Source organism: Canis lupus, chromosome 38 (assembly GCF_048164855.1).
Source record: "Canis lupus baileyi chromosome 38, mCanLup2.hap1, whole genome shotgun sequence".
Taxonomy (NCBI): Eukaryota; Metazoa; Chordata; class Mammalia; order Carnivora; family Canidae; genus Canis; species Canis lupus.
In genome coordinates, this window is record NC_132875.1 from 20645209 (window position 1) to 20659365 (window position 14157).

The 14157-nt window shown below is 34.3% G+C and overlaps 1 protein-coding gene across 9 annotated transcripts in view; it reads right to left on the reverse strand.

The window, feature by feature from the left end:
* Positions 1–14157, reverse strand: part of KCNT2 (potassium sodium-activated channel subfamily T member 2) — a 375231-nt gene that overhangs the window by 62512 nt on the left and 298562 nt on the right. For all 9 annotated transcript variants that reach the window (XM_072814992.1, XM_072814994.1, XM_072814987.1 and 6 more), the window contains one exon: positions 13736–13847. In XM_072814992.1, coding sequence (XP_072671093.1) covers positions 13736–13847 — 112 coding nt within the window. The remainder of the gene's footprint in view (positions 1–13735; positions 13848–14157) is intronic.

Below are 14157 nucleotides of genomic sequence, written 5' to 3' on the forward strand. Positions count from 1 at the left end.
CATCTTGTTTAAACAGGAACTTGTATCAGAAATAACATAGTAAACATTTAAAATGTGTGTTAAATTAGAAAAAAAATAGAAGAAAGCTTTGGCTTCAGAATAGTCCCATGGCTTCAGAAAAAATGAAGCTGTGTAATCAAGAAACACTTATCTATTATTAACTGTTATGTACCGTGCACTGAACTAGACTGTTAAGATGCAGAGGTAATTAACAAAAGATTCCAGTTTTGCATGTATCTATAGTTTTATTTAAAAGACAGACTTCAAATCAAACACCTACAAAGTCATGTGATGTGAGCCTATATAGATCCAAGTATTAAGGAAGCCTAAGGAGGATGCAGATGGTGTCACAGATGAAGTGATATCATAGTTGAGCTTGAAAAGACAAGTTTGCCAAATAGGAAGCAATCATGCATTCTACATGCATGATATTATTATTTATACTTTTTATAGAATAAGAGATTTAAAATATTTATAGTTTTATTAGTTTCAATTTGGAGAAAGCAACCACTATTCCTTCCTGTGCTTTTATAAAACTATTTGTATTTAGTTTTCAAAAATAAAGGTAAGTACCATTTAATGATGTTCAAAAGTTACAACTCCTAAAACTCAACTATAATTTTTAAAATTACTACAACAGGCTAACAATTAGTTAGTCAACAATTAGTTCCCATGATGAAGGAAGGCCTAAAAAACACAATAGCTTGTCAAATGCTGGTACCCCACTAAAAAGAGATAAAGAATTAGAATCAACTAAACTGTCTGCAGAAGCAGTTGGCATTCCCTATTGGGGGAGATTATGGAACTGAAAAGGTTAAAAAATAACTTTGACGTAATAAAGGGGAAAATACATTCTGTTTGACTAGGTTTTCAGATGTGATGTTTTGAGGGATACTTGAAAAAAGAGTTTGCTTTACCTTCATTAAGAATAAAAGCATAACTCAAGAGACTAGTTTAAAGTAAGCAAGTCTATGAATTTAAGACTAGTATCTAAATACTTGAGTCCTAGGAAGATAAAGGGTGTATACATTTCTTGTGGAAGTTTTATGACATGAAGCACTGTTGATGAAAATTATATCATGATTTTGAAAATCTAACAGGAGTCAAAAAAATGACATTGCTAATTCTAGGCTATTCTTTGGTTTTCAGACTACTTCCAAAGGATTGTTCCATGGGTAGTGTCCCTAAAAAGTTGATTAAGGAGGTGACTGGGGAGGGGGGGGTGGCTCAGTCAGTTAAGCATCCAACTCTTGATTTTAACTCAAGTCATGATCTCAGGGTTTGAGATAGAGCCCCACGCTGGGCTCTGTACTCAGCCTGGAGTATGCTTGAGATTTTCTCTCCCTCTTCCTCTGCCTGTCCCCCAGCTCATGCTCAGTAAATAAATAAATAAATAAATAAATAAATAAATAAATAAATAAATAAATAAAATCTTTTCTAAAAACTGCTTAAGTAAGTTATAATTACACAAATACACAATGAATTTTTGTTACAATTGTCTCCCATGCAATAACATTCAAAAACGGGGCTCCAGAGACCAACACCATTTTCAAGTAAAGATTATAATCATTTATGAATATACCATTATCTGTTAAACATATTAAGAATAACATTAGTTGTATCATTATAATTCTTGAAGCTCTAAGAATAAAATTTAAGAAAGTTATATAAGCAAATTAATAAAATATAATGGTTATATATAGAACAAAAAAAAAAAAAAAAAGAAAAATGAAAGAGTGGTCAAAAGTTACCAGAAAGTAAAAACAAAACAAAACAAAACAAAACAAAAACAAAAACAAAAACAAAAAAAAAAGAAAAGTTACCAGAAAGTAAATATTTTTGAAAAAAAAAAAAAAAACACAGCAACAAGTAATATTGAAATGTCTGTATTCAGTTAATTTGATAGATTTTATGACAATAAATATATTACAAATGGGAACAAGCATATTGGGACTATTAATTCTAGATTGCTATTGCATTACCTGAAAGGATTTAAAGGAGGAATTTGAACTACAAAATAAAATAATAGTTCTACATCTGGTGAAGTAATTTGTGCACAATAAAGAGTAAGCTAATTATCTGGAATATCTTTTGAGTCTGTTTAGTCAGCTCAGTCTATGTATAATGACAGCATTAAAGCATTAAGGATAGACACTTTCAAGAAACTTCTCTATAGTTTCTGCCATATAAAAAGATATTTAAGATGAACTAACTCACAAATTAAGTGTTCACTTTATCAATAAAATAAATCTGGTACAGTGCTTTGAAATGACACTTTTTTTCTAATTGAGCTATGACTTGAGCTTTTGTACAATTTGGTATTGTGCAAACATGTAGCCTTTCTAAAAAGTATAAGTTATGATTTGTCTAATTTTTTGGAATAGTTTGAGGAACTGGCATTAGTTCTTTAAATGTTTGGTGGAATTCTCTAAAGACAGCTTTTCTTTGTTGAGAGGCTTTTTTTTAAAGATTTTATTTATTTATTCATAAAAGACACAGAGAGAGAGGCAGAGACACAGACAGAGGGAGAAGCAGGCTTCCATGCAGGGAGCCTGACATGGGACTCGATCCCAGGTCTCCAGGATCACATCCTGACCTGAAGTCGGCGCTAGACCACTGAGCCACCCAGGCTGCCCCAGTTGGGAGATTTTGATAACTAATCCAATCTCCATTACTAGTTATAGGTTTGTGCAGATTCTTTTATTTTTTCATTATTTAGTTTAGGAAGGCTGTATGTTTCTAAATATTTATCCACTTCTTCCAGATCATCTAGTTTCTTTGTGTACAATTGTTCATAGGAGCTCCTACAATCCTTTTTCATCTCTGTAGCATCAGTTGTAATCTAATTTTTTATTTTATTTTGAGTTGTCTTTTTTTTCTTAGTCTAGCTAAGGGCTTTTCAACTTAAACACTTGAAGAATTAATGCCAATCTTTCTCAAACTCTCCCAAAACATCAAAAGGAGGAAACACTTCCCCATTCATTTTATGAGGCCAGCACAGACAAAGACATCACAAGGAAAGAACGCTATAAGCCAATATTCCTGATGAATATGGATACAAAAATCCTCCACTTAATACTAGCAAATCTAATCTAACACCATATTAAAAAGAGCACACACCACGATCAACTGAGATTTATCTCTGGGATGCAAGGCTACTTCCACCTATCCAAATAAATTAATGTAATATACCACATTCACAGAATAAATAATACAAATAATATGATCATATCAATAGATGCACAAAAAGCCTTTGACAGAAGTCAACACCTTTTCATGATTAAAAATTCCCAATATAGAAGAAATATACCTCAACTTAATAAAGGCTATTTATGACAAACCCACAGCTAACATCACACTTCACAGTGAAAAACTGAAAATTTCCCCGTTAAGATCAGAAACAAGGCAACGATACACACTGTTTTCACATCTATTAAAGATAGTGCTGAAAGTCCCAGCCGAGAAATTAGGCAGGAATAAAGAAATATGAGGCATCCAAATCAAAAAAGAAGTAAAACTATCACAATATCTAATACCCTAAAGACTCCATTAAAAAACTATTAGAACTAATAAAAAAAATCAGTAAGTTGCATTTTTTAAGTTAATAACAAACTATCTGGAAAAGAATTAAGTGTATTCTGTTTACCAAAGCACTAAAAAAAAGAATAAAATAAAAATAATAAACTTAAGAGTTCAAAGACTTATATATTGAAAATTACAAAACATAGAAGTAAGAAATTAAAGACATAGACAAGTGGAAAAATACTCTATGTTTGGGTTGGAAGACCTAATATTGTGAAAATGCCCACACTACTCATAATGATCTACAGATTCAATGCAATCTTGTCAAAATCCCAAGGACATTTTTTACAGAAATAGAAAAAAAAAATCTAAAATTCATCTAGAACCACAATACTCTGGAGTACCCAAAGCAATCTTGAGAAAGAAGAGTAAAGCAGGAAGTATACTTCCTGATTTTAAAATATATTACAAAGACACATTTATCAAAACAGTATGCTACTGGCATAAAGACAGACATACAGACAAATGGAATACAACAGAGAGCCCAGATATATGTGTAATAAAGAAAGGATAGTCTTTCAACACATTGTTTTGAGAAAACAAGCAGAAGAATGAAATTGGGGCCTAATTTTATAGAATACACAAAAATCAACTCAAAATGGTCTAAAGACTTAAATGCAAGACAAGAAACTAAAATTTTCAAACAAAACATAGGTGAAAGCTTCATGATATTGGTTTTGGCAATGATTTTGTGGATATGATTCCAAAAGCACAAAAATAAAAATAGATAGGTGGCACTATATAAATTTTAAAAAGTTCTGTACAGCAAAGGAAACAATCAATGGAATAAAAGACAAACTTCAGAATCAGAAAAAATATTTTAAAACCATATATCTGATAACAGGTTAATCTCCAAAATATATAAGGAAATCTTACAACCCAAAAGTAAAAAAAAAAAAAAAAAAAAAATCAAATAACCCAATTACAAGTGGGTAAAGACTTAAACAGACATTTCTCCAAAGAAGACATTCAAATTCAAGAGGTATATGGAAAAAATGCACATCACTAATTATTAGGGGGATTCAAAAGCACAATGAGATATCTTACACCTAATAGTATGGCTATTATTTAAAAAAAAAAGGAAAAAGCTAGTGAGGATTTAGAGAAATTGGAATCCTTGTAAACTGTTGATAGGAATATAAACATGTGCACTGCAAAAACAAAACAAAACAAAAACAAACCAGTATGGGAGTTCCTCAAAAAATTAAAAATAGAACTATGTATGATCCAGTAATGATATGTATGGGTTTTTATACAAAAGAATTGAAATCAGGACCATGAAGAGATATCAGCTTTCCTATGTTCATTGCAGCACCATTCACAAGAGCCAAGATGTGGAAACAACCTAAATGTCCATGAACAATTGAATGGATAAAGAAAATGCAGTATATACATGCAGTGTAATAGTACTCAGCCTTAAAAAGAAGGAAAGTCTGCAATATGTGATAACATGATGGACCTTAAGAACACTAGGCTAGGGATGCCTGGGTGGCTCAGTTGGTTAAGTGTCTGCCTTCGGCTCAGGTCATGATCCCAGAGTCCTGGGATTGAGCCCCACATCAGGCTCCCTGTTCAGTGGGGAGCCTGCTTCTGCTCTCCTAGCTGGTCCTCTCTCTATTGCTATCTCTGTCTCTCTCTCTCTAAAATAAATAAAATCTTTAATAATAATAATAATAATAAAGAACACTAGGCCAAATGAAATAAGCTAATCAGAGAAGGACATTCACTACATGATGTTTACTCATATGAAGTATCCAAATCAGTCAAATGCATTTCAAAGTGTAAAATGGTGGTTACCAGGGGCTGGGGAATGGGAAAATGGAGAGCTGCTGATCTACAGGCACAAAGTTGCAATAAAGCAAAATGAATAAGCTCTCGAGATCTGCTGTACAACATCGTACCTGTAGTCAACAATCATATATTGCACACTTAAAAATTTATTAAGAAGATGGGCAGCCCAGGTGGCTGAGCAGTTTAGCGCTGCCTTCAGTCCAGGGAGTGATCCTGGAGACCCAGGATCGAGTCCCACGTCGGACTCCCTGCACAGAACCTGCTTCTCCTTCTGCCTGTGTCTCTGCCTCTCTCTCTCTGTGTCTCTCATGAATAAATATAAAATATTTTTTAAAAAATTATTAAGAAAACGAATCTCATATTAAGTGTTCTTTCTAAAATAAAATAAATAAAAAATTGCCCAGAAGCACCTATTTCTTTTTAGCCTTCAGGATACCAATCTTATTCCCTTTGTGTATATATATTTGTTCCGTAAGGATAACTGCAGACGGCTTCCTGTGTTCAATGCCTGTCAAGGGTCCCTATTTTAGTTTGTGCCTTGAAATGAAGGGCTGATTAAGTGTATTGTCTTCTCTGACTCTGGATTCAAAAATGAGTTGTGCCTTACAGCCAAATAAAGTAAAACAACCAAATGATGATAGAAACACTTATTAATGTAGAGCAAGAAGCAGTAAAACAAAATATAATGTTGGTTTAAAGTGCTTGTCTAGTGTGATATTTGCTTTAATACTTCAAATATAATATGTACTCAAAAGTTACTTTCATCATCCTAGATGGCATTTTTTGTGACTCACAAGCATTTTCTTTAACTCACCGAGAAATGAAACCTTCCACAAAGTCTCTCTCTCTCACATATATATCTACATCCACATCTATCCAATTTAATTAAAAGATGTACTTGCTGCCTTCCTTGAAAACAATAAAGTTAATCACTGTATTATTTTCATAAAATACTTAACTCTGTAAAATTATAAAATTTTAATAATTGAATTATTCTAATTTGTCAGTCATATACATCCATTACTTTTGTTTTTTTTTTACTTTTTGAATTTGATATTTCACTTCAGATAGTTTTAAGAGTTTGATATATGTTTTCATATTCACAATATGCATGTACACAGCTGTCTCGTGGCACTGTTACTGGCAGAGCCAATTTACATCACAGTCTTTATTAATGTTATTCTTAGACTGTGCGCTGTGCAATTTTATTGGCTGAATGTCAAGATTTTTGTCTTAGTCTGTTTGGGCTGCCATTACAAAACACTACAGATGAGTGGCTTATAGCCAACAGAAATTTATTTCTCACAATACCATAAGCTGAGAAGTCCAAGCTAAAGATGCCAGAAGATTTGACATTTGGTGAAAACCCACTTTCTGGTTCATAAACACTCATCTTCTCTGTGTCTTCACATGGTGGAGAAGTTCTCTGGGTCTCTTTGATAAAAGCCCTTATCCCACTCATGAGGGCTCCACCTTCATAACCTACTCACCTTCCAAAGGCCCAACTTCCTAATACCTAATATCAGGGGTTAGGTTTCAACATACGAATTTTGGGGAGAGACACAAACATGCAGCCTACGTTAAGTTTAGATATATTGTATGAAATCATAATACTATGCACATTCTTAATAGATAATTTTGCAGTAAAAATAATTATCAACCTAGATAACATTTTATCACTCTTGTAGAATGGATCAGGTAATGCTTTTCTACATTTAAAAAGAATAGAAACTCATATCAATATTCTCTTCAAATTCTTTCTGGACAGCCATGGGAAAAGGTAAATATTTTCTTAAAAACAGGATAAAAAAAATTTCTAATGAATCAAAGTCAGTGTAGGCATATAGCACCAAACTTCCATTCAGCATTCTAATACTTTGATCATGAATAAAAAGTAGTCCAACTTGTTTGGACAGGAAAAAAAGCAAGGGCATGTGTTTTTGTTTGTTCTTATGGCCTCCCATCAAATTATAAATTCCATGTGTTTATTCTGTTGGGAACCTCTAGCACTGAGCAAGATATTTGGCTCATAACAGGTGCTCAGTAAATATTTATTGGCTTGAATTTAAATTGAGAATATGTAAAATTTGCCACTTGCTTACACAGTGAATATAATAAAAAATAAATCTGATAGTCTCAGTTTATTTCTCCCAGAAGCAATCTCCAATTTTTATTATTTTGCTGTATCATGGACTACAATGTGATATGATTTACAGCCATGTCTCTGCATTCTGACACCAATTCTTTGACACCAACTAGATGTCCTACAATTCAATTCAATTATGACGCTACCCAGAGTTGGCTCCGACCCCACAGGTTAAGGGGCTCATTCCCACTAGACTATTCCCACTTCAGACACCAGCCGCAAATCCCAGATGTCTGCAAGACAACTGTACTTCTGTCCGGCTTGCTATAAATTTAGGGCTTCCCCACAACCGTTCAATTATTTTGATAGTTACCTAGAATGTTCACAGAACTTATGAAAATGCTATACTTAACGATTATCATTTTATTATAAAGAATGAAAATAAATGGTAGATAATAAGGTACATAAGGCAGGTCTTAAAGGATCCTGAGCACAGGAGCTTCTGTGACCATGAAGTCAGGGCGCACCACTTTCTCAGTATCTCATTATGTTCACCTACCAGAGAACTTGTCTTCCAGGGTTTTTATCAGTTTCATTACGTAGCACGATTAATTAAATCACTGGCCATGTGATTAAACTCAAAGTCCAGCTCCTCTGCTATCCCCGGAGGTTTGAAAGGTGATGAAGACTTTCAAAGTTTCAATATTCTAATCATGTGGTTACTTTTTCTGGCTCTCATCCTGAAGCTATCTAGAGGCTCCTCCATGAGTTGCCTCCTTAGCATAAAATCAGGTATGGTTCAAAGATGTGAAATTACTCAGAAATTCTAAGGGTTTTTGAAGCTCTGTATCAGGAATCAGGGACAAAGACCAAATATATATTTTTTATTATATCACACTATTCATCTCACATTTTCATTACTTTGCTTCTTACATCAGTGTGTAATTACCATATGTTTGCTCAAGTGTGATTATGATCATTATTGGGGAATGGTGATAGTTCAAAAGCAATTTTAAAGAAAGCAGTCTTAAAACAAATTGTGCCATAAGCATGAATAAAAGGTTTTTTTTTTAAATAAAATGCATCAAAACAAGAGAGATGAAATAAGTCTTTATAGGGAAATGAGGTAAAAATTTCTTTTTCCTCGTGATGTCCTCTTCTTCTCTGTTTCTTTATTACCTGTCACATTTTCCATGTCTACTTAGCTCCTGTACTGTGTTTCTGATGCCTGCTACACTTGTTTTGTTAGAGGAAGTGTCAATGATCCAATGACCAATGAGTAAACATGAGAAATACTATTGGGAAAACACTGGTGGTAATGGAACTCTCCAAGACAAAAAGGATAATATAAAACAAAATAACTCAGAAACAAAAGTGGAAAACAACAAAAGAAAGATCAGATGAAAGGGAAAATGCAAGGTAAAGCTCAGATGTTCAGAAAATGCTTTGTCAAATTTCATGAATTTGTGGTATATTGCAAGTGACAGAGAATGTTGATTGTCCATCAAAATACTTTGCCCTATTCTTTGTAAGTGTATGACTGGACTACATTTCCTAGGCCTCCTTGAAGTTAGATGTGGCCCTATGATTGAGTTCTAGCCAATGGCACATGAGTGCAAGTCTATGTGCCACTCTCAGACCTGATCCATTAAAGCTTCCATCTGCTTAATATTGGTGTGTATGTACTGTTATTTGCTGCCTTTAGATGGACATTGCAAGACAGACAGTAGCTCAAGCAAGACTTAGATTCAAGTAGAAACTAAAAACACAAAAGGAGCTCAGAGATTAGGAGGCTCTAATATTTTAAAAATTGTGCTCTTCAAAATGTCAACAGGGGAGAAAACTGAAACAAGGCATTGAACAACAAAGTCCAGCCCAACACTATTGTCTCAATAATCTCAAGGTAGCTTCCAAAGAGACAGAGAGACACATGGTCTGAGAGGGAAAAAAAAAAAAACACCTTAAAAATTATATTTAAGAAGAACTTTGGAGATTGTCTGGCCATAAAAATTTATGATTGTAAGTATACCAGAAGTTTATAAGCTTTTTGAAAGAAGCAGAGTCTTCTGAGAAATCTTTAGACTTTAAATCTTTAGGGAAAATGCTTTAAAAATCTTTAGATTTTTTTCAAACTTGCATAAGCAATAAGAGGATAAAAATTCATACAGGCTGTAAGAAGTGTGTACTCTTGAAGTGACATGGATAAAAATAGCTCAGGTAGAAGCTTGAGGTGAAAGGGTCCCATAAAACAACAGACAAGGGAATTCCTTGAGAGAGAGCAAATCTAAAAAAATAATCAAGGAATAATCACGGAATTTCCTTTTCACAAGAACAGACGGGGGTCCTCAACTATCTTTCATTGTTTCACATCATGGTCACAGACCAGTGAACCTTCTGTGCTCTCAGTTTTCTCCTTTTCCTAATGGAAATGATTATTCTGGATATTCTTGAGTGGCCTCTACCAAGAATCCTTACAGATTATCAGTGGCAACCGGTGTTCTATTAGAGTTCAAGGTCTATCAGGAAATCACCCAAATGAAATCATCACACAAGTAAAGCAGCCAGGGTCAATGCAATCTAATCTCCACACTTATTCTAACAAATTCTAGCACTTCTTAAATTTAAATGAAAACCACTTAGTGTCAAAAAAGTATGTTAAGCAGCCAAGCTGTTGTTTCTAATTTAAAACCTTGATTATGTTTCTAAAGGTGATGGCTTTATCTGTGAAAATGAAAGTGCATCTAATTATAGATAGAATAAAAGAATATTCATAAATATGTTCAAAAGATTAAAAATCTACCTATCCTCAGCCAATAACTCTAGAATGTGTTATTCAGATACTGGAAATAAAGATCAATTTCCCAATCCTAAAAATATCTCCTTGTATCCAGAATACAAATACAGAAAGATAATTACTTGTTTTCTTTTTAAAGGTTTTATGTATTTATTTGAGAGAGAGCGAGAGAGCACAAGCAAGGGGAGCAGCAGAAGGAGAGGTAGAAGCAGGCTCCCCGCAGAGGAGGGATCATCCTCCTCGCAGGACTCTGGGATCATGACCTGAGGCAAAGGCTTAGATGCTTAATCAACTGAGCCTCCCAGGTCCCCAAAAGATAATTATTTTAAATGATAAGTTAGCTGTATTTATATCAGATAAAAAGCACTGATTGGAAATGAACAGTTACTATACCATTGATGGCACATGCGTTAGTTTACTAGGGCTGCCATCACAAAGCTACAAATTGGTACCTTAAACAGCAGAAGTTTATTGCGCCAGAGTTCTGGAGGCTGTAAGTCTGAAATCAAGGTGTCAGTAACACTGATTGCTTCTGAGGGCAGTAAGCTAAGGATTTGTTCTAGGCTGCTCTCCTTGGCTTTTGGATGGCTGTCTTCTCCCTGTTTTTCTTCGTATTCTCTCCCTTTGTGTGTGTCTGTCTCTGTGTCCAAATTTACCCTTTTTTATAAGGATGCCAGCTGTACTGGATTAGGGCCCACCTCAATGGCTTCTTTAATCCAATTACCTGTATAAAAACTCTATCTTCAAATAAGATCACATTCAGAGACACTGGAGGCTAGGACTCCAACACATCCTTTTTTTGAGGGGCAGGAACACAATTTAAGCTATAACAGCACTAGTCTAAAAAGTTTCTATGTAACAAAAATCCCTGTTTCAATGGATATAATGGTAGTAACGGAATTGAAACAAATCTTCTATGGCTTTATAACCTCCAAACCAACTGGTTTCAATTCCAATTCCCTGAGCCCCTCTACTCCTTAATAATTCAAGAATATACTGAATTCCTTTACCCTTTTTGGGAAATATCTAGTATATGTAAGGGTAAATACAAATCTAAAAAATAAATGAATTTCCCTGATGCCAAAAGAGAAGGAAACTGCCCCCTTTCCGCTTTTTTCCAAGAGCATTTCTTTTAGAAAACTTGCAATTATAAATCCTTTTCACTGTCTCTTTCAGAGGGATGCAAACCTTTTGAAAATCTGAATAATCTCCAGCCAGTTTTGTATCTCAGTGAAGTCTTTCTTAGAAGTCTTGGAACTATCTTTCTGAAGTGTGAACATTAAGCATCCTGTCTGTCTCTTCGGAAGATTACCCTAGGAATCTGGCTGGAAGTTGTAACTTCTTGCTTGTTGCAAATGTACAAGAAGTTTTATTTTTCCTTTATATTAAGACAATTAACATGTGTGCAAATGATTGTATTTTCCTAGCTATATAAAAGAATGAGATACCTTTGTATTCGCAATCTCTTTAGCGGATTGCCTGAGATATATATCACAGTATGGTTTAAAGTTTATTCAAGTAAAACTTTACTACTTGTGTGAAGAGGATTTCTAGGTTGGTAGAAGACACAATCATATAGACATATATACTCAACACTACTGAAAATATTTTCTACAATTATGACCTTGAAACATCCACTCACTTGGCATAAAACTGAATACACAAAACAGAATATTTATTAGTCACATCCACAATAATTTATAATTATGTGTATAGGACCATTTATTGGAATACTGATTATATACCAAAACTGGGCTAAATGTTTTGGAGAGATCATGTGGTGCAATCTTTGCAATGACCCTATCTATTATTTAGCTATTACCACTATTTCTAGAGAAGAATCCCAAAGCTATCAATGTGTAAATAATTTAGCCAGGTTCCATTCCCAAAAAAACAGTAGAGAAATGGACCAATCTGACATCAGAGTTTGTATTCATCACTAGGTAATTCTCCCTCACTTCATCACAAAGGAAACCATCAGACACCATGCCAGTGCTGATTCCAGCTGGATTTCTGATAACTCGGTTTGCTTGTGGGTGCTGAGACAATTTAGCCATGCTTGCCACCCTTTCCATTTTGTTTAAGCAGTGTGGCATTGTGGAAATTTCCTGTTCTGAACATTAATGTCTTTAAGATTTTATTTATTCATGAGAGACACACAGAGAGAGGCAGAGATATAGGCAGAGGAAGAAGCAGGTTCCCCAAAGGGAGCCCAATGTGAGACTTGATCCCAGGACCTCAGGATCACGACCTGAGCCAAAGGCAGATGCTCAACTACTGAGCCACCCAGGTGCCCCAATGTCTTTAAGATTCTCTTACTGCACTAACCTGATAGCTATATAATCTTGGAAAAGCTATTATTTCACCTGAATTAAACTGTTTCCTCTCCTGAAGGCAGTGCCTAACAGCAACTTAACTATGACTACAGAGAAACAGTGGGAAGTCTCCACGAACATAACATATGTGACCAGCCCTAATAATGGTAATCAACAAACCAGAGAGCAGTAATGGCCTTACTCAGCAATATGTCTCCTAGGAATTCAGACAGTGGCATAATAGGTAATCAAAATGAAATAAAAAATGAACTAACCAAACAGCAACAACAACAAATGTAAGGCATTCTTATCTGTACCTCTTATACTGTCATAAACAATGAAGATGGCATAGAGTTAACACATTTTCACATGTAAAAGATTGAATCATACTGTCTTCTCTTACATGAAATTCTTCTAATATACTAGTATCAAGTAAATGCTGGATACCAAAACCATTTACCACCATGCTCAGTCTAGACATTGAGAGTGGAAATCACACCTTTCTGTCCATATAACATGACTTTGCAATCCTACTTTGTCCTTTCACGTTACCCTGATCCTTTCCCAATCCTAATCAAATCCCCATTCCAAAGGCCCTCATTAAATAAGATTTCCTAGACCCAAGAAACCTTAACTTTGCTTTCTCAGCTCTGAAGCATTGCCAAAGCTCTCCTGAGGTGACAGTCTCCCTTATCTAAGTAAGAAATAAACTCAGCTTTGTCTCAGATTATGTTGGTGACATTTGGGAAGCTAACTTTCAACAAAGCCTACAACTTTTCTAGGGCCTTAAGGATTATTTTAAACTGCAAAGCCCTCTATAAACACAGATTTCTTGACATAGCACTCATGATGTTATCAATATAACTGACATTATAAGTGAGTATATACATTCTTGTTGCATTTAACTCTTTCATAGATCATGCTTTCAATGTATAATAAATGAGAGAACAAGATATCTTCATTATGTTCACTTGTGATACAAATGGTTCAAATCCTTCAATTCACATTAAAAAAAATTGTAAACTAAGATTTTAGCTCCAAAATAAGAATTCAAAACAGCATTTTTATTTTTACTACCTCATGGCATTTCTTCCTATTTATAGGAATTTCAGAGTTACTCTTTCAAGAAAAATAGTTGGATACAACTTCCTTAATATGAAGTCTTACCTTTTCCAGTTTTGAAAGAGCAAGAGAGTAACAGTCTTTGGCTCTGAATTGCATGAATCTCATGTTGGCTGGGTGAGTAAGTTCTGTGATAATACTGAGACTGGAAAACAACCTACATTAAAAAAAAAAAACAACAACAACAACACCAAAAAAACATTTGCATTACACTAACAATCCAATATGGTATTTTTTTATAACAACATATTTATGGGTGAGTGATTCCTAGCCTTGGGCATAAAACTACACGCAATTACAGCAGTAGGCATTGCCACATAAACTGCACAGTGCAAGAAAAATGAAACACTATTTTCCAAAGAATACTTTAAACAACATTTTAGCACTATAAAAAAAATAAATTTAGTAATTTGTCTTTTATTAGATATTTCTCTCTACAACTATAAAATTGCATAGAAGAGAAACTC